The sequence below is a fragment of the Mytilus californianus genome, unplaced genomic scaffold (genome assembly GCF_021869535.1).
Source record: "Mytilus californianus isolate M0D057914Y unplaced genomic scaffold, xbMytCali1.0.p SCAF_2, whole genome shotgun sequence".
Taxonomy (NCBI): domain Eukaryota; kingdom Metazoa; phylum Mollusca; class Bivalvia; order Mytilida; family Mytilidae; genus Mytilus; species Mytilus californianus.
The window spans coordinates 80,480,415-80,505,073 of NW_026262668.1; the positions used below are offsets into that span (position 1 = coordinate 80,480,415).

At 31.4% G+C, this 24,659-nt stretch overlaps 1 protein-coding gene across 1 annotated transcript; it reads right to left on the reverse strand.

Annotated features, from left to right (window-relative positions):
- Positions 1-1,484: 1,484 nt before the first annotated feature.
- LOC127728306 (mitoguardin-like) lies at positions 1,485-22,502 on the reverse strand. Its single transcript, XM_052235646.1, has 13 exons — positions 22,464-22,502; positions 21,324-21,557; positions 20,134-20,310; positions 13,356-13,447; positions 12,659-12,880; positions 12,216-12,328; positions 11,717-11,789; positions 11,297-11,383; positions 10,815-10,913; positions 8,678-8,812; positions 6,503-6,556; positions 6,083-6,199; positions 1,485-3,822 (listed from the first exon to the last, which is right to left on the reverse strand). The coding sequence occupies exons 2-13, from the start codon at positions 21,529-21,531 to the stop codon at positions 3,685-3,687; spliced, it is 1,515 nt and encodes a 504-aa protein (XP_052091606.1). The 5' UTR covers positions 21,532-21,557; positions 22,464-22,502; the 3' UTR covers positions 1,485-3,684.
- Between the last annotated feature and the right edge of the window lie 2,157 nt (positions 22,503-24,659).

Genomic DNA, 24,659 nt, shown 5'->3' on the forward strand with positions numbered 1-24,659 from the left:
AAATTACATATGATTAATCCATTATAATTCAGGGGCCTCGGTGGCCGAGTGGTCTAAGTAGTTACTACTGTAATTACTAGCCAGTCAACACTGAGGTTGTGAGTTCGAACCCCGCTCGTGCAGGTGCACTCGACTCCAATCTTAATTGACTAGGATTGTCAGTTTTCCTATCGTAGGTCGGTAGTTTTCTCCGGGCACTCCGGCTTCCTCCACCAATAAAAACTGGCCGCCACGAATAGCCCAAAAGCGGTGCTAAAAATTGGACCCCCCTTTCAAACTTTTTTAATCCCCATTTGGAGCATTAACCATCAAACTCAATCACAGTCTTTCCTTTGTAGTATGGAACCTTGTAGTACAATTTTAGAGAGATCCATACACCATTTCACAAGTTATTGTCTGGAAACTAGAAAAATGCTTATTTGGGCCTCTTTTTTGCCCCTAATTCTCAAACTGTTGGGACCATAACCCCCCCAAAATCAATCCCAACTTTTCTTTTGTGGTTATATACCTTGTGTTTAAATTTCATAGATTTCTCTTAACTTATACCAAAGTTATTGTCCGGAAACCATATGTCTTCGGACGACACTGACGACGACAACGATGTGATACCAATATACGACCGCAAAAATTTTGCGGTCGTATAAGATTTGTCTACGTGAATTTAATTCTTTTATTAAAGAGGGACATTCAAACTCGAAAATCGAAAATAAAGTGACAACGCCATGGCCAACGTACAATAGGTTTAACAACAACAAGTCCCAAATATGATCAAAACATTAGTATACTAATGTGACGCCAATTGTGGAAATATGTATATGATAACTAGTACTTTTATTTCTGTATATCTAGTTTTTTATTGCTTTTGCAATTTACAAAATTAATTTTTCGTCAGATATTTTAAATTTATTATTTTCTAGATCCATGCCCAACAGCCCCCATGCTATGTTAATGTTTATTCATAATAAAATGGTTACAGTCTCAAATGACCAGGTTGCAATATTTGTGACTAAATTTTGCTGAAAAATTGCTAAGTTCCAAAGTCAGGAAAAATGAGAAAAAAATCCTCAAACAATTCAATAAAAGCAGGTGCACAACTTCAACAATAGGCATTTTCATGTGAAGTTTTAGGGATCTGGTTGAAAACTGTAGGAGTTGATGACACGAAACCTTTACCCTCTTTCGTAAATTTTGCTGAAAAATTACAAAGTTTCCAAGCCTGGGAAAATGAGAAAAAAATTGTCAAACAATTCCATTATGGCAGGTGCACATCTTCGATATATGTGCAATCTCCTGTGAAGTTTCAGGGATCTGGGTTGAAAACTGCAGGAGGAGTTGACAAATTAGATATCCACTTTCCCCTGACCACCTGTCTGACATCACTGTACTATACGCTGGTTTTAAACTTCCTCCAACCCGCCATTAAAACAACTGTATTTGATTAATTTCAACTACACTTGAAAGAAAAATGATACAAGCTGCTCAAATGAAGAAAACAGTGTTGGGTTTTTTGTGGTACTTTTTTTTATTAAAAATCTTATATGACTGAATTAACACATGAAAGATAGTATGAAATAATATCTAATTGTATAAAAACAATAACATTATATGGCATAAATGTCTAAATCTATGGATTCACTTTACAGGGTGGATATCAATTTCAGTACATTTAAAGAACTCCATACAAATATCTATATTTAATTTTTTTGCATTCATATACATGGCTGACAAAAATGGTATCCAACAATAAAAGGAATCCATATATATTAACAAACAACAATATTAATATGTTCTCAATAAACATGCATTTCAATTGTCAAAACAAATTCTAAATCATCTAATTGATCATATTTAAAATCAATACATCCATTAATGATTATCTGTTACATGTACTGTACAGTCAAACATGTGATTTTATCCTACATTTTTCATAGGATCAAATATTCATAGCCATTATTGTCATTTAAGGAGGTATTACGCTAAAGGCTACAAGAAACTATTTTTCTCTCATAAAATAGCCAAATAAGTAATCAAAACTACAGTTGACCGATTGAAAATGTTGGTATAAACCTGATCAAAAAGTTTATAATATTCTTAGTCTTCAATTAGTACAAAATTGGCAATTTTTTACCTTTTAAGTACATTTTCATGGTTAAAAGCAAGTTTACAATTAATAAATTGCCTAGTTGCAAAATTTAATTATCTAACCAAAAATTTAAATTTCTGACCTGACAAATCACTTTAAGAACATAGTTTACTTCATTGTATATGAAATGTAATCACATAAAAAGTTTTTTGCCGCAGGAATGTATTTAAAGCAACTGGTGGAACTGTGAGCATAATTTTCAATGGTATATCAAAGATAAAGTTTGCAGACATTAATCAAAACAAAACTCAAAGTTAACATTCACAACTCAAGTTTCACTTCTGTAATAAATAACTATTTTATACATACATGTATATGTTATAATACCTGAGTCAAGAAAATGAGAACCACTAATACTTGCTATAACAAGTTGCACATGTTGTTGTGCTAAGCATACACCACTACAAATATATAGTACTGAATAACAGAAAGTTGGTGTCAGATAGATTTGAAAAGCATTCTAACTTTACAACTCATAACAGCCAAGCTGCTGACCAAACATGAAGTCATTTTGTTGAGTAGTAGAGAAGGAATGTGTGACGAAAATGTTAAGTTTATTTCAAAATATTGAAAAATTTAGATAGGAAGTAGGTGTCCTACTGATCTAAATAGTGCTCACACATTACAACCCATCACAGTCAAGCTGATGTCAAACCAAATTCCAAGTCATTCTGTTTACCAGTAAGTGAGAAAAGTGTGACAAAAATATTTATTGGACAAAAACACTGAAAAATACTAAATTATCAGCTAACAGGAAAGGAGGGAGTAGGTGTCTGGCATATCTGAAAAGTGCTCACATCTTACAACTAATCTCTGTCAAGCTGTTGACCAATTATGAAGTCATTCTGTTCAGTTGTACCTGAGAAATGTGTGAAAAAAATATTTGTTGGACAAACAGACTGACAAGGTGAAATCATTCCAAGAGGGTGTAAAAATATTGATCAACAATCTAAAACACATTAAATGTGTAAATAAAAAAATCGGAAAAGTTTATATTTAACAGTATAAAATACTTAAAAATGTACTGGGTTTATTCATTCTATAATGTCTAAATTCACAAGTATTTCAACAAGACTTTCACCAGACAACAAAAGTTAACACTTAGATTTTGGTCTTATAGTTTTCTTACTGGAGCACTGAAAATTTACTTCTGCTGCTTGACTTTTAAAGCCTAATTTCACATGGTGAATACAAAGTAAAATATACACACCTAATATATAGGATTTTTCAGAGTTAAAATTTGAAGTGGCAGGTCATAAATGTCATAATGGAGTCAACATGATGTTTCAATGTAATCATTATAAACTACCATTGTATTTGGTGCACAGCCAGTTGATTTAGATATATATAGTAGCGTGCCATTACAAAACATCATTACAGTGTATATAGATAACTGACAGACAAGAGGGTTTTTAACCCAAATTCCAGTGTTTTTTTTATTACAAGTCCCATTTAATGGATCAATATATATATAAATATAAATACATTTTTAAGTCAGTTAGACTGAATAAAGTGTGAATATCTAAATATTTAATCAATGATTAAGTTGCCAGTTTAATAGCTGCATCCTCACATCTCTGTTTGCCAAGTCTGACAATGTCCTCTGCTAAGTCATCAAGTGTTGTATACCGGCTTTTTTCAAAACTAAATATATCAGAGATGAACCCTAACACTAAATCCTACAACAAAAGAAATAACAGTGTTTTACTGGTTATTACAATTCTTACTGGAAACTTCCAGAGAAGCAAGTTAAAGTAATTTTATTGTAGTATCTGTTGAATAAATAAAACAAATTGATTTGGGTTTTTGTATCACCAATAAATACACCACATCCATTCTGGGGAACTGGGTATTTTAACATCAGAGAATTTACCAAAAATAAAATAATCTCTTATAACTACAATGTACATTTTTTTTAAAAGATAATTTTTAAACTGTGAAAGAAAATTTCCATTTCCTCCAAATGTTTCATTTTATGCATAGATATCTGTTTTCTTTGAAAAAAGATAATTTTAAAACTATGAAAGATAAATGGGGAATGTGTCCATGGGACACAGATGATGCCCCTGCTTGTCTCGTATAAAGTTATAAAAGGCATAACTTAAAAACCGTAAAAGTGACGCTTCCCAAATTTGTACTTGATCTGAATTTAGTGATAATAACAATTGTGTATAAGTTTCATAACATTTGGTTGAGGCAAACTTAAGTTAGAGAACGGAAACGAAAAATTCAGCAATTTTTCCATTTGTAAAGGGGCATAACTCTAGAACGGTTAAAGTGAAGTCTTGTAATGGCTTATGCAACAATAAGAGAGACACCCCCAAAAAACAAACTTGATCTGTATTTTGTAGTAATAAGCATTGTGTATAAGTTTCATAACATTTGGTTGAGGCTAACTTAAGTTAGAGAACGAAACGAAAAAATTCAGCAATTTTTCCATTTGTAAAGGGGCATAACTCTAGAACAGTTAAAGTAAAGTCTTGTAATGGCTAATGCAACAATTTGATAACAAATGGCTGGATAAAAAAAAAAATGTTATAAAGTTACATACAAGTACAAAATGTATCTTGAACAAATATATTAATGGAAGTGATTCATAAAATACTTTGGAGTAATTCTAAGTATTGTATTGGAAAAGGAAAAGCTTGAGTATTTAGTTATGTTTCAACTATGGCTGGATGATCTTAAGGGTTTATAGTTTGGTAAATATTCAGGAAGTTGCAGGAATTTATGCCTTTAAAAGAAAATTTTGACTATTTTGTTTTAAACTATGATAAAAATAAATGGGGAATGTGTCCCTGGGACACAGATGATGCCCCCGCTTGCATATAACATTATAAAGGAATATAACTCAAGAACTGTAAAAGTGACGCTACCCAAATTTGTACTTGATCTGAGTTTTGTGGTAATAAGCATTGTTCATAAGTTTCATAACATTTGTTTGAGGCAAACTAAAGTTAGAGAACAGAAACAAATATTTCAGGAATTTTTCCATTTGTAAAGGGGCATAACTCTAGAACGGTAAAAGTGACGCCACCAAAATTGAAACTTGATCTGTGTTTTGTGAAAATAAGCATTGTGTATAAGTTTCATAACATTTGGTTGAGACAAACTAAAGTTTAGAGAACGGAAACATAAAATTCAGCAATTTTTCCATTTGTAAAGGGGCATAACTCTAGAATGGTAAAATTAACACCACTAAAATTGAAAATATGATCTGTGTTTTGTGGTAATAAGCATTGTGTATAAGTTTCATAACATTTGGTTGAGGCAAACTAAAGTTAGAGAACAGAAACGAAAAATTCAGCAATTATCCATTTGTAAAGGGGCATAACTCTAGAACGGTAAAAGTGAGGCCACCAAAATTCAAACTTGATCTGTGTTTTGTGGTAATAAGCGTTGTGTATAAGGTTCATAACATTTGGTCGAGGCAAACTAAAGTTAGAGAACGGAAACCAATTTTGGGACGTACGTACATTCGTACATACAGACGGACAAGGGTAAAACTTAATGCCCCCTCCGCTATGGCGGGTGCATAAAAATATTAACAGCAAAATGATCCGCAATACAAGATTTACAGGTGAACTGTGAGCTATTTCTCAATAATGAGCCCCAAAATTTTATAATGACAGGACAATTTTCAGTTTTTCATTGTTTTTGCCTATTATCTTGAAAACTATAATCAGGATAATAGATAGGTAGAAACTGTAAAAACTCAGCAAAAAAGATCTTCAAAAGCACCAATATAACTAAAACCAGTGATTGACACCTTGATAGGAGTAAATATTGACTTTAAATGACAACTTTTACTGTTTATTTGAGTTGAATCCCTTTAAACTTTTTTAAATATTTCTTTAAAATATACCTAGAATGTCTAAGGAGTAACTGAATATTTAGTATTCTTATAAAAATGTCAAAAATTGAATCATAAAATCTTACTTTAAAATAGAAACATATTTCCTTTAATGTAGAATCTGGTCCCAGAAAACCCCAAGCTAATACTGGACTTGTATGCTCTGATATACTGTAAAATCTTCTAATGAAGCCATCTGGCACCTGTTTAAAAATACAAAAACAGTCATAAATAATGAAACACCATGCTTTTTATTTGTAATTCTTCCCACTGAAATTAAAAGTCCTAAAGAAGGTGTCAAAACATTTTATTTAACTTTTTCATCTAGTTCATGTCAGTCCTTTGGCAAAAAACATGTATACATTTCTATTGCAATCTATCTTCTGATTGTAAATTTAATAGACTATGCTATGTCCTATTAATTTTTTTCAATGATCCACGGGTAGAGATTTATATAGAACATAGAACATTACCAAATAACTGAAATATTATAATCTATTACTTACTTTGAGCATTCTTCTTTTGGCTTTTAATACTGACCATACTGCTGTTGATAAAGCCTGAAATTTGTATGTGTATTATTTAAAAATCTATTACATAAAAAGAAAACTGAACAGAAATATGAATGCAGTGCTATCAATGTTCTCTCCAGGGCCTTTTAGGGTCTTGGTAATGTGATGTTATCTGAAATGATTTTCTTATAGATTGTGTTATTGGTGTGAAGCTATAATTTTATAAATAAGATGGTATTTAATAATTCCATTTTAACCAGATGCTATTTGAAAATTTTGGAGAGACTACTGATATTGAAAATATTTATTTTTAACTCGTCTCAAACTAGTAAGTCTGTTTCAAAGAATACTTTTTTTATGCCTATCTTAATGTTATCATTCAACTGGTTTTTGGAATTAAAGCAAACATTCTGAGAGTATTGCATGGCAATACATAGTCCCCTACCGGTTAAGAATTCATTGTACTGGAACAAAATGCTAACTTTATCAGTAATTTGTAATATTTTCTATATTAAAAAAAACTAAAACTAAAAAGTCCTGGTGCAAATATTTAACACTAAATATGTTTATACTAAAATATATGAAAAGTTTTTCTTGCGAAAAAAGTTTCATTAAAGGTGATGTATCAAAAAGATTAATAGACAAAGAGCAAAAAACTGATTACTTGCATGTATTTTTTAAGTCCAAGGACCATAACTCTGCATATAATCATCAGACCAAAACAAAATTCAAACTTGATCTGTAATTGGTCATGATAGAACTATATACAAAATTAATATCTTCAAGCATGACGAAAAAAAGTGCAGAAATCTGACTACTTGTGTGAATTTTCTAAGTCCAAGGACCATAAATTTGCTCAAAATCAATAGACAGTTTTTCTTGCGAATTAAATTTCACTAAAGGAGTTGTATCAACAAGATTAATAGACAAAGTATGGAAAACTGATTACTTGCATGTATTTTTTAAGTCCAAGGATTATAACTCTGCACAAAATCATCAGATCTGAACAAAATTCAAATTGATCTGTAACTGGTCATGATAAAACAATATACCAAACATCAAATCAATATCCTCAAGCATGATGAAAAAAGTGTGGAAAACTGATTTGCCAGACTGACAGACAGACAGACGGATGGACTGACAGATGGAGTGCAAACCTAAAGTCCCCTTTGTCTCTGCCAGTAGGGGACTAATAAACCTAAATGTGAAATTGACTAAAATGTAGGTCATAATAATCAATTAGAAAGTAGCACCAAAATATCAAGTTTAATGGTATGTTCGAAATTATCAGAAAAATAAAGTAGGGTTTAAAATTCACTCAAAGTCAATGAAGCAAGGATAGTAAGTCATGGAGACTAACTTTTGTTGGAAGTTACAAGACCCACTACTAAGAGACCTACAATCATAAAATTATGACATCATGTAACGGAAAAGAAAGGACATAGTGTATCAATTCATGTAAAAAAATCACTACACTGACATAAAAAACCCAAAAGCGGTGGGACAGCACTTTTATTGCTGTTCTCATCTCAAAGTCACAGTGAGGCCTTCAAGGTGGAGCAATACATCTCACCTCACTGCAAGTTAAGACTATCCCTAGCACCAGATAAAGCAGATTTTTTGCAAGATGTTTAAGGATGTCTTTGAGGTATTATAGCATCTCATGAAAGCAGATCACTCTAATCTACATTTTATGCTTCATTGAATTGAAAATTTGTTTACATTTTGTGGAAAAATGATATTTCTCAAGGGAATGCTGCTGATATGTTCACTAATTATATTGCAGGAAAAGCCTTGGTACCCCATCATTAAACTTAAAAGTATAAATAAAGCAAGTGAAATATGGGTAATGTGCTTTCATAATTTCACCATATCGTCTCCATAAGAAGAAGATCTTATACCAACTGGCTACTGAGATTTTCCTGATTACTTCACTGAGGTGAATTTAAAAACTCAACATCACATTATTAGATCTCCATTTGTTTATATACTGGCAGTGATCTAGTTAAAAAAAATCAACATAATTATAAGAAATATCATATAAATTAAATGTTAGTGCTTTTCCTTCTAACAGGACAGAAGCCTGTCAACTACGAGTGTATTGAGTAGCATTAAAAAATTTAAATTGCTTCAGAAACAAGATTTCTTTCATTTATAAAGATATCTTACTGTTTCTTTAAATCCATTTGAGAGCCATCTATTTTGTACTACTGTTATGACAGATGAAGGTGGATTGGAAAGATCATCAAAAGCATCCATCAAAATAAAATCTAATACAACATCATAAAATGTGAAACTTTTTACCTACAAAAGAAAAATTCATTGAAATATGAACTATCTAACCATCAATGTCAAACAATAAGTATTGAACATAAAAACTTTGTTTTCATAATTTGTCAAACAGTTCACCTTTTATAAAATGTGAAGCAATTCACCAATTATAAAATGTGAAGCAATTCACTAATTATACAATGTGAAGCAATTCACTAATTATACAATGTGAAACATGTATCCTCCCCTAAAAACTTTGATGACAACAGCATGATATACTGTTAAACAAGAGTGCACACGCTGAAATGTCTCGCCTTCTTTACTGACCATTGATTTTATGTTGATAGTCCTAAATATAAAGCTGTATCACATAAACTTAACATGATCCAAGAAAATGAGGTCAAGGTCAGATAAACCAAACCGGAAATACATGTACACCTTACAATCATTCAATACACCAAATATAGTTGACCTATTGCTTATAGTTTCTAAGAAACAGACTTAAACAGGAAAACTAAATATTGACCAATGGACCATGAAAATAAGGTCAAGGTCAGATGAACAATGCCAGACAAACATGTACACCTTACAATCAATCTATGCATTAAATATAGTTGACCTATTGCTTATGATATCTAAGAAACAAACTTAACCAGGAAATCTTAACATTGACTAATGAACCATGAAAATGAGGTCAAGGTCAGATGATACCTGCCAGACAGACATATACACCTTACAATCATTCCATACAACAAATACAGTTGACCTATTGGTTATAGTTTAAGAAAAAACAGACCAAATCACAAAAACACTGAGCAATGAACCGTGAAAATGAGGTCAAGGTCAAATTAAACCTGCCAGACTGACATGTACTTTATAAAATATTTCCATACACCAAATATAGTTGACCTATTGCATATAGTATTAGAAAAAAAGACCAAAACACAAAAACTTAACTTTAACCACTGAACCATGAAAATGAGGTCAAGGTCACATGACACCTGCCAGTTTGACATGTACACCTTACAATCATTCCATACACCAAATATAGAAGACCTATTGCATATAGTATCTGATATATGGACTTGACCACGAAAACCTAACCATGTTCACTGATCCATGAAATGAGGTCGAGGTCAGGTGAAAACTGTCTGACGGGCATGAGGACCTTGCAAGGTACACACATATTAAATACAGTTATCCTAATACTCATAATAAGAGAGAAATTAACATTACAAAAAAACTTAACTTTTTTTGCAAGTAGTCACTGAACCATGAAAATGAGGTTAAGGACAATGGACATATGACAGACGGAAACTTCATAACATAAGGCATCTATATACAAAGTATGAAGCATCCAGGTCTTTCACCTTGGAAAATATAAAGCTTTTAAGAAGTTAGCTGACGCCGAGGCCGCCGGATCACTATCCCTATGTCGAGCTTTCTGCGACAAAAGTCGCAGGCTTGACAAAAACTAATTTTCGCGAGTGATTTATTTTGCAACTTTCACAGGTAGAAAAATAACGCAATTTAAATCGTTGTAAATATGTAAAACGTGGATTTCCCCTTATTTAAATGCATCAAGTAAATTTGAAAATCTTGAAGTTAAAATGCTGCGAAGTGGTCTAGAAAGTGCTAAACATAAAATAAAGCATCCGCAAAAATAAACTGGTTTACAGTAACCATGGCAGAGGCTAATTGAGAGTAAATTTATATGATAAGCTAAAAAAAATCCACTCTCAAACAACTTAAAATCTGTGAAAACTACAAGGCTCTACTGAGCTTATGTATTTAAGCTGGTGTGTATATGTATTTCGATTTTAGTGCTTCTGCCTATCATCTTAAAAACTCAATATACAGACAACAACTGTAAATAGGGAGGAGGAGGAGGATGGAACATTTTGTAAATGTTTTTCTTTTCATATGTCAATATAGAATATTTTCTTCAGATGCACAATCCATGGAACCTCTAGTTTTAAGGATGTATGAACATGTATGTTTTATCATATCAATATACACCACACGTCATACATACCCCTCTGCCTTTCAATTCTTCTTCCATTTGTGGCCAGTTAGTAGACTTGAATACATAATCCATCATTTCATCATAGGCAACAAAAAATTCATCAGGATCCTAAAACGTAATGTATAATTATTGCAAATCATTTGCACACATATGCACACACACAAACAACAATAAATAGTGGCAACTTCAAGAAGATTCTAATTGAATGATTCCTTTTTAATAGAAATATGAGATCAACTATTTATGTACCTCAAACTTGGACAAAAGTTACCTTCATACATGTACATTTGTAAGTTTGACTAAAATCATATCAAGTTTTCATGGAGTCCATTGGAATATTAAGGATGAGTTTAAATTTTCAAAGCATACAGAAAGAAGAGCATTAATTTATGCTTAATTTGGAAAGGTATAAAATTACAACTACTGGTATTGTATTTTAAAAGCTTGAATTATCTTTCATGTAATTATAAATTTATCTTGATTTTACTTACCCTTTCAGATTTAAGAAGAATATCGCCAATTATCTGTCTACCCATTCTTCTAAAATAGTCTTTGTTGGAATTGTTACTAAATATAATCTGAAAAGATGAAAATAGAATAAAGATTAAGTATACGACTACCTACAAAATAAATAAACATAAATGCATTCCAATGGTTAACTAGTGCAGATCAATATGCAGCTTGCATCTCAATTATTTTTGTGATTCAATCTTGAAATATTTATCAAAAATGCTTTTGTGTAAGTTGAAATGATGTCGGTGAACATGCTGAAAGTTGATAGTCATGAATTTGATCTAATGGTACTTTTTTTATTTATAAATTTTATTTTCAGATAAAGCGTCCATATTGCAATGAAATTGAAATAAAATCTTATGATTATTCTTAAATAATGCTATTGAGACCTACATTACCTCAAGTGCCAATCTCAGACAATGCAGTTTGGCAAGAAATTCTGTGTCTGACAAACAATGTGTCATTTCTGTCCTAGAAGATAATTTTTTTACATTACTTGTTTTGTGGAGAAAGCACTAACATTACTATGGTTCAACAAGGGATGTGTTTTGTCAAATAATAAGAAACCTACGATCATATCATTGTTACAATGTTTTTTGTGAAAGGCAGAATGCAGAGAAACTTTCAAAACACCTCTATTTTATTTCTAGAAAGACTACCTATAATTCATAGCAGCTGTACAAGTAAATTTGTTATTGGTTTTAAACACCTGATGTCTTTTTTGTTTACATATTGGCACTAAAGTGTCTACAGTAATATCAGTGGTAACTGCAAAATATCATTCTTTTAAATCTATTTTTATCAGGAGATTATTGTAACAATTATTCAGTACAGAATTAAAAAGATTGTTTTAAAATATCAGATCCCATCAGCATCCTCTGATAAATTAGTTTATACCTGAGGGTTCTACATGTTATGGTTCCATGTTTTAATTCTAAAAGACCTGCTTCATACAATGGTAGGTGTTGGAACATTTCTCTATGATTGTCTAAATCAGCTAAATTGGCCATCTACAAATAAGTAATAAAAAGTAAATTATATTATTACTATAAGATGGAATTCTCAGAGCAAAATAACTCAAAATTTCATTTAAATTGTATATATACAGTCAAGCACAGAATTCAATTCTTCATATACTTCTGTTTACGTCTTCAGCCTACATAGTGTAAAATGACACTTGCTATGGTAAGAATAAATTTCGAAAAATATATATATCAGGTATACTATAAATTACTTCAATAAGCTATAGCGGCGTGTAATTACATACACTTCGCCTTCAGGGCTTTGAAATAGTACATTTTCCAGGATATTTTACAAGATCTATCATAACTTGTATTTACATCTGTAGCTGATACAAATGAATCTTGGTCACTTTGGGAACCATTGTCTAAACTTCTTCTCTCTGATGCTCTGTCCATCTCTGTGGTAAATGCCGTAATAGCAGAATCAAATGCTACTTGATCTGCCTGTCTTTCACACTGACGTTCATAACTGTCCATCATTCTGTAAGAAGAGTCCAGTAATCTTTCTAACTGTTGATGTAATGCTAAAGTTTCTGCATCCTATAAAACATTACAAATTTATTATCTCATTTGAGTAAATATTCATAGTTGTTAACTTCTAAGTCATTTGGTCTCAGGTGGAGAGTTGTCTCATTGGCAATCACACCACATCTTCTTATTCTTATATTAGACATAATACATAGCTAACTGTCATCACATTTTTCTACAAAGATAAAACAAGTGAACACTAAGGTATATCTTAATTGCCTTACACCAAAAACTGGAAACGGATGGACTGAGTCATAATAGTTTCTAAAACTAAAAAGAACTGTTGCTTATGCTATATCATACCATTCATGCATGGTTTAATATTGTAAAAAGTTATAAAAGCATATTAAGTGTTTAGGTCCTCAATATCATTTCTATATGATGATGCAGATATTCATGTGTCAATTAGACATACAGCTGTTTTTGATCAGTTTTCAGTGACTAACAGGTATTCTGAAACTTAGGTTTCCATCATTATCTGACTTACATGTATGACTGGTTTTGATTTGTCCTCAGTTGATAATAATTTCACATTTGCATCCTCCCAATAACTTACTGCTGTCTGTAAGGTTTCAAATCCTTTTAAAACAAGATAAACTGTGTAATGATAATTCATAAGTCTTGCAAAGTATAGACATATTATGCAAGTAATTTTAATTCTAGGATTTTGGGGAGACTCTAGATTTGTGGAACAGAGTAATTTCTGGGGAGCTGTTATATTGAGGTATAAATCAAATTAATATGGACTTTTTTTATAATAAAGTTTTTTTTAATCTTATTATTTTTAAATTTTTCCTTTTAAAATTGGAAATAGTAAGAACTGGTACTATGTGCATGAATTTGCATTACAACTTTAGAGTTGATTGATGTGATAAATAGTATGCTTATTAATCAGAGTGTTATTTTAGTATTAGGTGACTTACTGTGACTTGACTATAAAAATATCCACACTAAATTTTCATACTATTCCTTTTAATCAATTAGTGACCAACAAAACAATGTTTGAACTAATTATTTATAAGATGTCATAAGGATAGAAGTTTTCAGATCCAAGTCCAACCTTTTTAAACCAGTGTTCCTTATATTAAAGAAGGTGTTTATTTTATTTCTTTTTCATGACACAGACAATAAATAACTGGATTTGGATGGTAGGCATTATTTTTATTTCACTGATCTCTCTTCATACATACAACCTTTCAATGAAGCAATGAGCTAAAATGCTTTACTAGTTGATCAGTTTGCAGAAGTGTTTCAAACTGCAATTGAGTAAAACTTTTTTAGCAATTGGTATTGTGAAAGCAAGTACAAAGCACAGTAAAAGGAATAGTATGAAAATTTACTTTGGATATCTTTATAGCAATTCAAAAATTCCTTTCAAATGACTCATTACACTAACAATATATACAGAAATTGTAGGTAACACTAACTGTCAAAACTTTCATTGCAGAAATGAAGTGGAATTCAATTTTAATGGATTGAAAGTATGCTTTATTTTATCACTTTGCATTTTGATAACTTGGACTTGTTTTCTTCTACAACAGTTGGTGAAATTTTTAGACCAGTTGAACAGTTTGATTTGATGAAACAAATTGCAATTTGGTCAGAATTTTGTATCAACAGTAATAGGTGCAGAGAAACACTTACATGTATAATCAAGTCACAGTGTGTGAACAAAATAAACAGTACATGTAGTATCATTAATGATCGAGGTCAACTCTTACAACGTGCATGATCATACATTCATCAACTCAACATTACCAACTGGTCAATTGAAATGTCCAAATTCAAAGATCTTTTACAATCTAGTTGAACAATAGGTAAAGGTGTAGGATAAAACCTATAGTAAAGTCATAGTATAAAGATAAAGTACTTCGAGAACTGTGAAAATTGAAAACAAGAGTGCACACGCTGAAATGTCTCGCCTGTTTTACTGACCATTGATTTTATGTTGAAAGACTTAAAGATAAAGGTTTTACTACAAGGATAATCACATAAACTTAACATTTTTAAAGATCCATGACAATGAGGTCAAGGTCAGATATAAACTGTCATACAGACATGTACACCTTACAATTATTCCATACACCAAATAAAGTTGACCCATTGCTTATGATATTGAAAAACGGACCAAAACACAAAAACATAATGTTAACCAATGAACCATGGAAATGAGATCAAGGTCAGATGATACTGGCTAGACAGACATGTACACCTTACAATCATTCCATACAGAAATTATAGCTGACCTATTGCTATTAGTATTTGAAAAACAGACCAAAACACAAAAACTTAACATTGACCAATGAACCATGAAAATGAGGTCAAGGTCAGATGACACCGGCTAGACAGACATGTACACCTTATAATCATTCCATAAACCAGATATAGTGACCTATTGCTTATAGTACTTGAAAAACAGACCAAAACACAAAAACTTAACATTGACCAATGAGCCATTAAAATGAGGTTAAACTCAGATGACACCAGCTAGACCAACATGTACACCTTACTATCATTCCATACACCAAATATAGTTGACCTATTGCTTACACATGCACATTATTTAAAAAAAACAGACAAAAACACAAATCAAAGCATCGTTGATGTTGTGATCCAGCCATATTCATAGCTAGTCTGATATTCTTTCTGACCATACTTTTTTCTAAATTTTTTTCTCTTTTCATTTCCAATCTTACTGTAAAATTTCTATGTTATTGTCCAAAGGTAGGGAATTTCGCAATATTGATGCAAATATAGATATATATACTGATCTTTCAATTTTAGACTCTGTCCGATTTTATTTTTGACAAGAATGGAAAGGAAAATCGTTAAACAAGTAATATATTTTTTATATGCCATTAATAATGACAGGTTTAATAATTTCCAGAAAGAGGCCTTATAAATGATCTTTCTCAACAACAAAAATTTAAAAAAATAATAACTATTTTTTATCTAAATTGGTGTTCATTTTTCATTAAGAAAAATACATTTCCTGTATTCAAATCTGAATGTACAAATACCTAATGCTGAGATATTTCCAATTACTGTTAAATAGCAATATAATGGGATATAAATGTAAAACAAACAAATAAATTTTATTGCAGAAAATGCTCAGGTAAGAGTTATACAATTTTGTTTAATATTTCAACCAAGTTTCTGATAATTGTAACCAATTAATTAGAACTTGATTATTAATTTATGTCAGATGATAATGGCACTGATTTTACAAGTAAAATAAAATTTGCTTGCATTTTTTATACACATATTTTTTTTTCATTTTAAGTATTTTCTTTGAAAAAAAACAACACATCAGATTAATCATTCAGCTAGCTAGCAAAATTAACAGAATATTTTAATGTAGCGTAGATCAAAATAAATAATACATTTGTAGGTTTACTATTGAGGTCAAGAATGTGTGTATTCAGTACTAGTTAGGTGTGTAATAAATTGTGTCTATTTAATTATGTAACAGGTCATGAGATATTAAATGTTTTGAATTAAGCCTGGGGTTGTTTCTAATTAATACTTATTTGAAAATCATGACAGTTAATAATCATTCTGACTCTTACTTGCCTATGGAAAGAATTGGAGTAATACCATTTCAAATAAAATGCTCCGCTGGGCGCAGCTTGATACGACCGCAGAGGTCAAACCCTGAACAGTTGGGGCAAGTATGGACACAACATTCAAGCTTGATACAGCACTGAATTTGGATTGTGATTAAATATTTGACACAGCATAGGTTTCTGACACAGAATGAATTTGGTCTAAGAACTTAAAAAAAATTTAATTTACCTATTAAACCATATCATTATTATTTGCTTTTATATATAAATCAGAAATAACCAATTTAAAATGGAAAATTTTAAAGAAAAAATTTAACCCTCTTATGATTCATTACCCCCAAAATCAATCCCAGCCTTCCCTTTGAGGTATGGTACCTTGCAGTACAATTTCAGAGAGATCCATACACTTGAACACAAGTTATTGTTTGGAAACTAGAAAAATGCTTGTTTTTATGCCCCTTTTTGGCCCCTTATTCCTAAACGTTTAAGGCAACTACCACCAAACTCAAACCCAGCTTTCCCTTTTAATATGGAACCTTGTAGAACAATTTCATAAAGATCCATACACTTACACACAAGTTATTGTCCTGAAACTAGAAAAATGCTTGTTTTTTGCCCCTAATTCCTAAAATTTTGAGGCAATTACCCCCAAAATCAATCCCAGCATTCCCTTTGTGATATGGAACCTTGTGGTACAATGTCACAGAGATCCACACACTAACACACAAGTTATGTCTGGAAGTTACAAAAATGTTAATTTTTGGCCCCTAATTCCTTAACTGTTGGTACCATAACCCCAAAAATCAATCCCAACCTTCCTTTTGTGGTATTGAACCTTATGGTAAAATTTCATAGAGATCCATTCACTTAAACTAAAGTTAGAGTGCGAAAACCAATGTGTCTTCGGACAACGACGACGATGCCGGACAACGACGACAACGAAGACGCCAAAGTCATACCAATATACGACCGCGGTCGTATAAAAAGTGTGGGAATCAACTTAGATATATTAATACACATGTTGACCTACATTTCATTGAACAATAATTTACACAAGCACAAGATACTAATATAATACTTTCAAAACTCTTATCAACTGATTCAATTGATGTACAAATACTTTTTCAAATTAATTCATAAATAGTAAATCATCATAAATTTTGATTTAGAAAGGAACTATATGCAAGTGTATATCTAAAATAAAGTCACTATTCGACCAATCTTTTCTTAATTTAAGGGCAAATAACATGTCAAAAGTTTGCAGTTGATGATTAAAATGGTGTAGAAAATTTCTGCAAGTCATAAAAACACATAATTAGTTTCATGATATGTCTTCAACTTAGTATTCTGCACCATCTCCAAAACCAGAGTGATCGCATGTAGATCCAGCATGGCTGAATCAAAAATTAACAATGACCAATGAACCATGAAAATGAGGTCAAGGTCAGATGAAACCTGCCAGTCTGACATGTACCCCTTACAATCATTCCATACACCACACATATAGTTGACCTGCTGCTTGTAGTATCTGAGAAACGGACCTAATCACGTAACTTTAACCTTGATCACTGATCCATGAATTGAGGTCGAGGTCAAGTTAAACCTGTTTGATGGACATGTAGACGTTGCAAGGAACCCATATACCATTTGAGGTCAAGGTCAAGTTAACCCTGTTTGACGGACATGTAGACGTTGCAAGGAACCCATATACCAAATATAGTTATCCTATTACACATAATAAGTGAGAAATTAACATGACAAATAAACTGCTTCGCTGAGCGCAGCTAGATACGCCCGCAGAGGTCCGACCCTGAACAGTTGGGGCAGAAATGGACACAATATTCAAGCTTGATTCAGGTCTGAATTTGGATTGTAATTAAATATTTGACATATTATAGGTTTCTGAATAAATGTATTCAAAGAACTTAAATTGGTTATATGAATTGAATTTATATTCAATTAAAAATTTCTTGCTGTTGTGCAACACTTAGTAAATCTGTTGTCAAGACTATAAACAAATAAAGTTCAATTAATTCTCAATGCCATATTAGAAATTTATGAAAATAAAAAGGGAGCTTACATCAATAGATATAAACAATTCACCAAAGTTTCATAAGAATTGGTGACAGCATTTTTGAGTTATTGTCTGAAAACTGGAAAATCACCCTTTTTTTAATGAATAAAACCCCATAACTCAGAAATGTTAAATGTAAAATTTATAAAATTCTAAAGAGAGTTTACATCAATACATACAAACAATTCACCAAAGTTTCATAAGAATTGCTGAAAGCATTTTTGAGTTTTTGTCCGAAAACTGAAAAATCCCCCCTTTTTTTATGGATAAAACCCTGTAACTCGGAAACGTAAAATCTAAAATTTATAAAAATCAAAAGAGAGCTCATGTTAATAGATATAAACAATTCACCACAATTTCTTGCAAGTTGGTGAAAGCATTCTTGACTTATTGTCCGAAAACTGGAAAATCCCCCTTTTTTTAATGAATAAAACCCCATTACTCGGAAACGTAAAATCTAAATTTTATAAAAAACGAAAGGGAGCTCACGTCAATAGATATAAACAATTCACCAAAGTTTTATGCAAATTGGTTAAAGCATTCTTGAGTTAATGTCCGACATGTTGACGACGGACAGACGGACGGACGGACAGACGGACAACGGTATACCATAATACGTCCCGTAAACGGGCGTATAAAAACTGTAATTTTTTTTCAAGCAGTCACTGAACCATGAAAATGAGGTCAAGGACAATGGGCATGTGACAGACAGAAACTTTGTAACATAAGGTATCTGCATACAAGGTATGAAGCATCCAGGTCTTCTACCTTTTAAAATATTACTTTATACAAATAGTTTACTCCGCCGACGCGGGATAGTAATACCTATGTCTCGCATACTGCGACGAAAGCAGGCGAGACAAAAAAACGGTTGAATATATTTGGATTTTGAATTGGTGGTATGACATCGAAACTATAAGATATAAATTTTCCCTCGACTTTCAATTATAACAGATCAACAAATCATTGTAATATTGATCTCCTGTTAGGTTTCATTACTATAACATGACATGAGTTAAAATTTGTAGCTAAATAAACGTCCACTTCAGATATAAAAAAAAACAACATTTTCATGGATCCTTCCCATGACTTATTACATGATAATGAACTGTTGATTACATGTAACCTTAGGGAACTTGAAAAACAGCTTACAATAAGTATATTTTGGTATGTATTTCAATTTTCATAATATAATCATGTCCAATAGTCTTGTACACATAATTTTCAAAGTGACATTGATTCCTTTAGACAACAAAAAATTTCATATGCACTATTTCACCAATTTTGTTGAAAAAAATTCAAGTACAGGATTACTAAATGAAAATTTCGTGTCAAAGAAAAAAAAAATTGTTAACAATGGAAGGCTACAGTTTCACTGTACAAAACTTCAGTTGGGATTTGATTGGAAACTCAACTCAAGATTGTAGTTTAACAAAATGAAATTGACTCTTTATGATTGAATTTGTGGTTAAAATTTTTCATATGGTTTCAGTATGCCAAAAGATTCAAAATCAAACCCTAAGAAAACAGTCCACAAATGTGTCAGTTTTCATTTTCTCAAAACATTTCAAATCTTTGATATTCTAAAAAGATTAAATGAAAAGATAAAACAAGCCAAGACATACCTAGATGACACAGCTGTATTGGGGACATTGAGCCGGTATCTATTGCAGCATGTGTCACTGTGGATATAGATGATGCAGCCAAACTGGACATGGAACCAAACTGTGCCTTGTTAAATCTAGATAGTGTAGAACTACCAGATGGACTCTCAGCATGATGTCCTCTACCCATTGTCACATCTGCAATAAAATCAAACTCCTATTATTTGTACCAAACATTACCAACAGCAAGTCAAAAACTTGGGCAAAGTATTGATATTGTAAATATTGACATTTTGTGATGAAAGTGGTTATGCAAAACAAATAAAAGAACAGCCTGCATATGCCACCGCTAATGCACATATTAAAATCATTCAACGGCAATAAATCCAACAAAAATGCACACATGGACAACGGGTAGGACAGATCCAAAAAAGTGCTCAAAACCTTACAATTCATCACTGCCAAGCTATTTGTGGACGAACAAACAAGGTGACTTCAATACAGAAGTGGGGGTATATTAACACATTTTTTTTCTTTTTTAACTTTTTCATAAATACCCTACAAGAAATGTAGGCATGATATATCTAACAATGCAATTTTGCTTAGAACTTTTATTTCCAAGGCCCCTTGTCCTAAAAAAATAGTTTATGTCATTGATTATACAACTCGTCCAAGGCCTTGCTGATTCAAACAATTGATGTAAATTTCAAACAAATCTGGCAATAATGTAGGCGTGAGCATGCTTACAATGTAATTTTCTATAGAATTTACATTTCAAAGAGACATTATTGCTCTTTAAATATTTGTACTGCACTGATTTTCAAACTACTTCAAAACATTGCTTGATTTTTTATATAAATTTCATAAAATCTTACAAGAAATGTAGGCCTAAGTTTTCTTACAATTGAGATAAATTTTCCACAGACTTTAGATTTCCAAGGGACATTAGTCCTGTAAAAATAATTGATCTGCACAATAATTGATTGTGCATGAACTCTTTAAAAACAGCATACCAGAAATTTTATTGGGTTCATGTTGCTCAATCTTATGCAGTGTTTTGTATAAATAATGTTAATTTGATTTGTAGTTTTTTTTTTAGTAAGTATGTCATTAAGTATTTCTTTTGTTATATATATATTCCTGTTATGTTAAAATAGACTTTTAAAATAATAAAGATGCAAGTTCTATCTAGGTTCTCAAATAAAACAAACCTCCATTAAGATAGCTATGTAATCTACTATTATGTTCACTTCCATCAGGAACCTGCCGTTTTACATTCTGATTGTATTTCTTCCTTAGACGGAAATATGCTGTAATCAATCCCAATATAGCAAGCCCTAATGATACAGTTGTCACAACTTTAGCCCTATTAGTAGGAAGTGAAATCACAGGAAACTGCAGTGGCCACTTTGAAGACATCCTATCACTACTAAACTTCACATGACCTGATAAAATAAAACATTTTGTATTTACTATAACATAGTACATCTTTCTCCAAAAAATTGTTTACTGGTGTAAAATTACAAAGTCAAGTCAGAGTAAGTATGAACATGATGAATACAAAGCAATTTGAGATGATTTGGCAATTAACCCCTTCACTTTTTTATTTAAAGTATATCAGCAAAAAAGCGATATTAACAGTATGCTACATTTAAAGCATTTTTTGCAATTTGTAAACTGATTGGCTTCCTTAAGGCTCTGACACAGAAAGTTTGACATCTTTATTGCAGGTAAGCATGTGCTTAAAACAAATTTTGATTTCCTCATGTTTTATCCCATTGCTAGCATAAACCAATAATTTGATCAATTACATCATTTATTTTCGTGTAAAGATATTTACAAGAACCATGTTATTGTATACTTTTTGACTGCTAATGGTTATTTTAATGATAGGACTCAGCTAGTCCAAATAATTATGACGTCTTGAAAGGCTATTATATTTTTTTCTGTGACGCCTTACATCGACTGTAAGGCGTCAAAGCAAAAAAATAAAATAGCCTTTCAAGACATCATAATTATTTGGACTAGGACTCAGCTAGTGTTACTTCTAAAAGGATATGTGTTGAGGAGGTACAGATTCAAATATATTTTATTCTAAATTCAATTTTGAATAAATAAGTAAAACTATTTTTTTAATAAACACACATGTAGCTACTTCAAGAGGTTAAAATAAACCTTTTAAATTTACATTAAAATTCAGAAAACTGTTATGCTACTTTAAACTTCGACCTTTTTTACCAGGTTACACCTGACTCGTATTACATTGTGTCTATTTATTTACGGATAAGTGAATATAACAAAAAGTATGCAGATAAACGAATAACAGAAGATTTTGTTATTTTTGTTTATACCTTTTTCATTTCGTTTGGTTTGTTTTCTGAAGAAGAAGGGGAGGTAATTGTTTTAGTTCTAAAAGTTGAACCTATCTCCGTACAGTTCCGGAAAGCGACCTATGAACAAAAATTACCCCCCACCCCATAAAGAAAGAAAATAGCCAACTTTAGGTTGGTAATCATCGGACGTACCAGTCAATTTTTTATATAAGTTTCAAACAAGTTTCTTTGAGTGGGCTATTGACGATCAACTTTTAAACTGTTTTTGAAATATATTTTATTCAAATCTTTCCGCTTTTATTGTCTCTGTTGAAAGATACTGTATAAATAAATATTTCGCTTTTTAAAAGCATTCAATTTGGTTCGAATATGAAGTACATGAGGGTGTGGATGGGGGTTTCCAGAATAGAGAATAATGGAGAAAATATAAAGAATAGAAAAATGGGAAAAAAAATAAAGAATAGAGAATAATGGACAAAAAGTATAAAGAATAGAGAAAAATGGCCTAAAAATTAAAGAATACAGAAATGGAGGACCCCATCCAGACCCTCGTACATGCACGAAGAAGTTTGTCTGACGTAAAAATACGTATTCCAATATCTCACGGCTTCATAACATCAGAGACATATAATAAAATTGAGAATGGAAATGGGGAATGTGTCAAAAAGACAACAACCCGACCATAGAGCAGACAACAGCTGAAGGCCACCAATGGGTCTTCAATGCATCGAGAAACTCCCGCACCCGGAGGCGTCCTTCAGCTGGCCCCTAAACAAATAAGTATACTTGTATTATATGTCTCTGATAACATTTACACACACAGTGCACCGATTCTTAATAATATTTTTACGAAATCATTTGAAATTTTGTTCTTTTTAAATTTTAAATTATCTGTATCACAATAAGCATACTAGTACGTCGACATGTCGCTGCATGATAATTCATCACTTTTGTGAAGGTATGTCAAACTGTCACTAGTACTCAGAAGTCCTAGTAATGGACTTCTGCTGTAATGTGTGATAACATTTTGTGAGGGAATTCGATGTTTGCTATACCACGGTTCATTTCAACGCACTTTATGACAATACCGCTATACCAGACAGAATGGTTTTTTTGCAGTGTTTTAAGAAATGAGTTTACTTTGTATCCATGTATTATTTGTGAAACATTAAATGTTTTAAAGGTGCGAATTTTCTGTATAAAGTCAATAATTATGTAGACTTTTGAAGCCCAAACTTTCTATTTGCCTTACATACGCAAATGAAAGATCCGAAAACTGTACCAATACAGAACGACATGTATTTGAAATTATAGCAAAACTTTTGGTTGACAAATTTTTATTCGGTATTGAAAAAAATTAACCTAAATATCTGTCATTTTCTCCCTACCCAATTTACCCCTATTACTTATTATGATGTGGACTGGTCATTGTTATTGAATCTTACGCAATTTGATTGGATTAAGTTATTATTACTTTACCTTTAAACTGTTTATTTTTTTTCATACACGTATATTGATTAAATCAGAACATGCATGAATGTGTACAGTAACTTAAATGACCTTCAAACTGGACACTAGGCGAGTCCATATTATTTTTTTATTAATGAAACTAAAGGTATGAAAGGTAAGAATTGCCACTTCTTATAATTTCACAAAATTTCCCACTTATAGACTATACTTTCTTGTTATTTGACCTGTTGATACTAATTGTAATGCTTTTTTGTTATTTAATGTTATTCAGGGTTATATCTGGTCTATATACCAGCTTTGATAAGTGTTTGGTATTACTATAATTTTTCACTTCTTCGTACTATGAACATCAAAATTATTTATTTTGTAAAAATATTTCCTTCCTCGATTTGAACTGTACTCGTATACCTAACAACAAAATTATTTTCATTTACCTGTGTTTAAAGTAATTGCAAATGGCTGATATTTTTATTCAAGCATATTGTTTTTTTTTAAATTGTTTAACATTTCACAGCGGTATAACATGTTACTTTAATTATTTTCCCTTAGTTTATTTATTTTGTATTTACATTGTATCATAGGTCAAATTTTTTTGTTCAGTGTATGTTCACTGGTGTTAATATGTCTTTTGATTGAGTTAAACCATTTCAATTGATATTTTATAGTGTCTTTCTATGTTGTGATGTTACACTATTGTTTCAGATAAGGGTGAAGGTTTGGTACCATTAAAACGTTTAAACCCAC

Excerpts from the sequence above, each read along its gene's own strand:
- LOC127728306 (XM_052235646.1), bottom strand. The coding sequence starts at position 21,531 with ATGTCTTCAAAGTGGCCACTGCAGTTTCCTGTGATTTCACTTCCTACT. Across the intron at positions 20,311-21,323 it reads ACATAGCTATCTTAATGGAG|ATGTGACAATGGGTAGAGGA; the intron begins GTTTGTTTTATT and ends ATTTTATTGCAG. Across the intron at positions 8,813-10,814 it reads AAGAATTGAAAGGCAGAGGG|GTAAAAAGTTTCACATTTTA; the intron begins GTATGTATGACG and ends TTTCTTTTGTAG.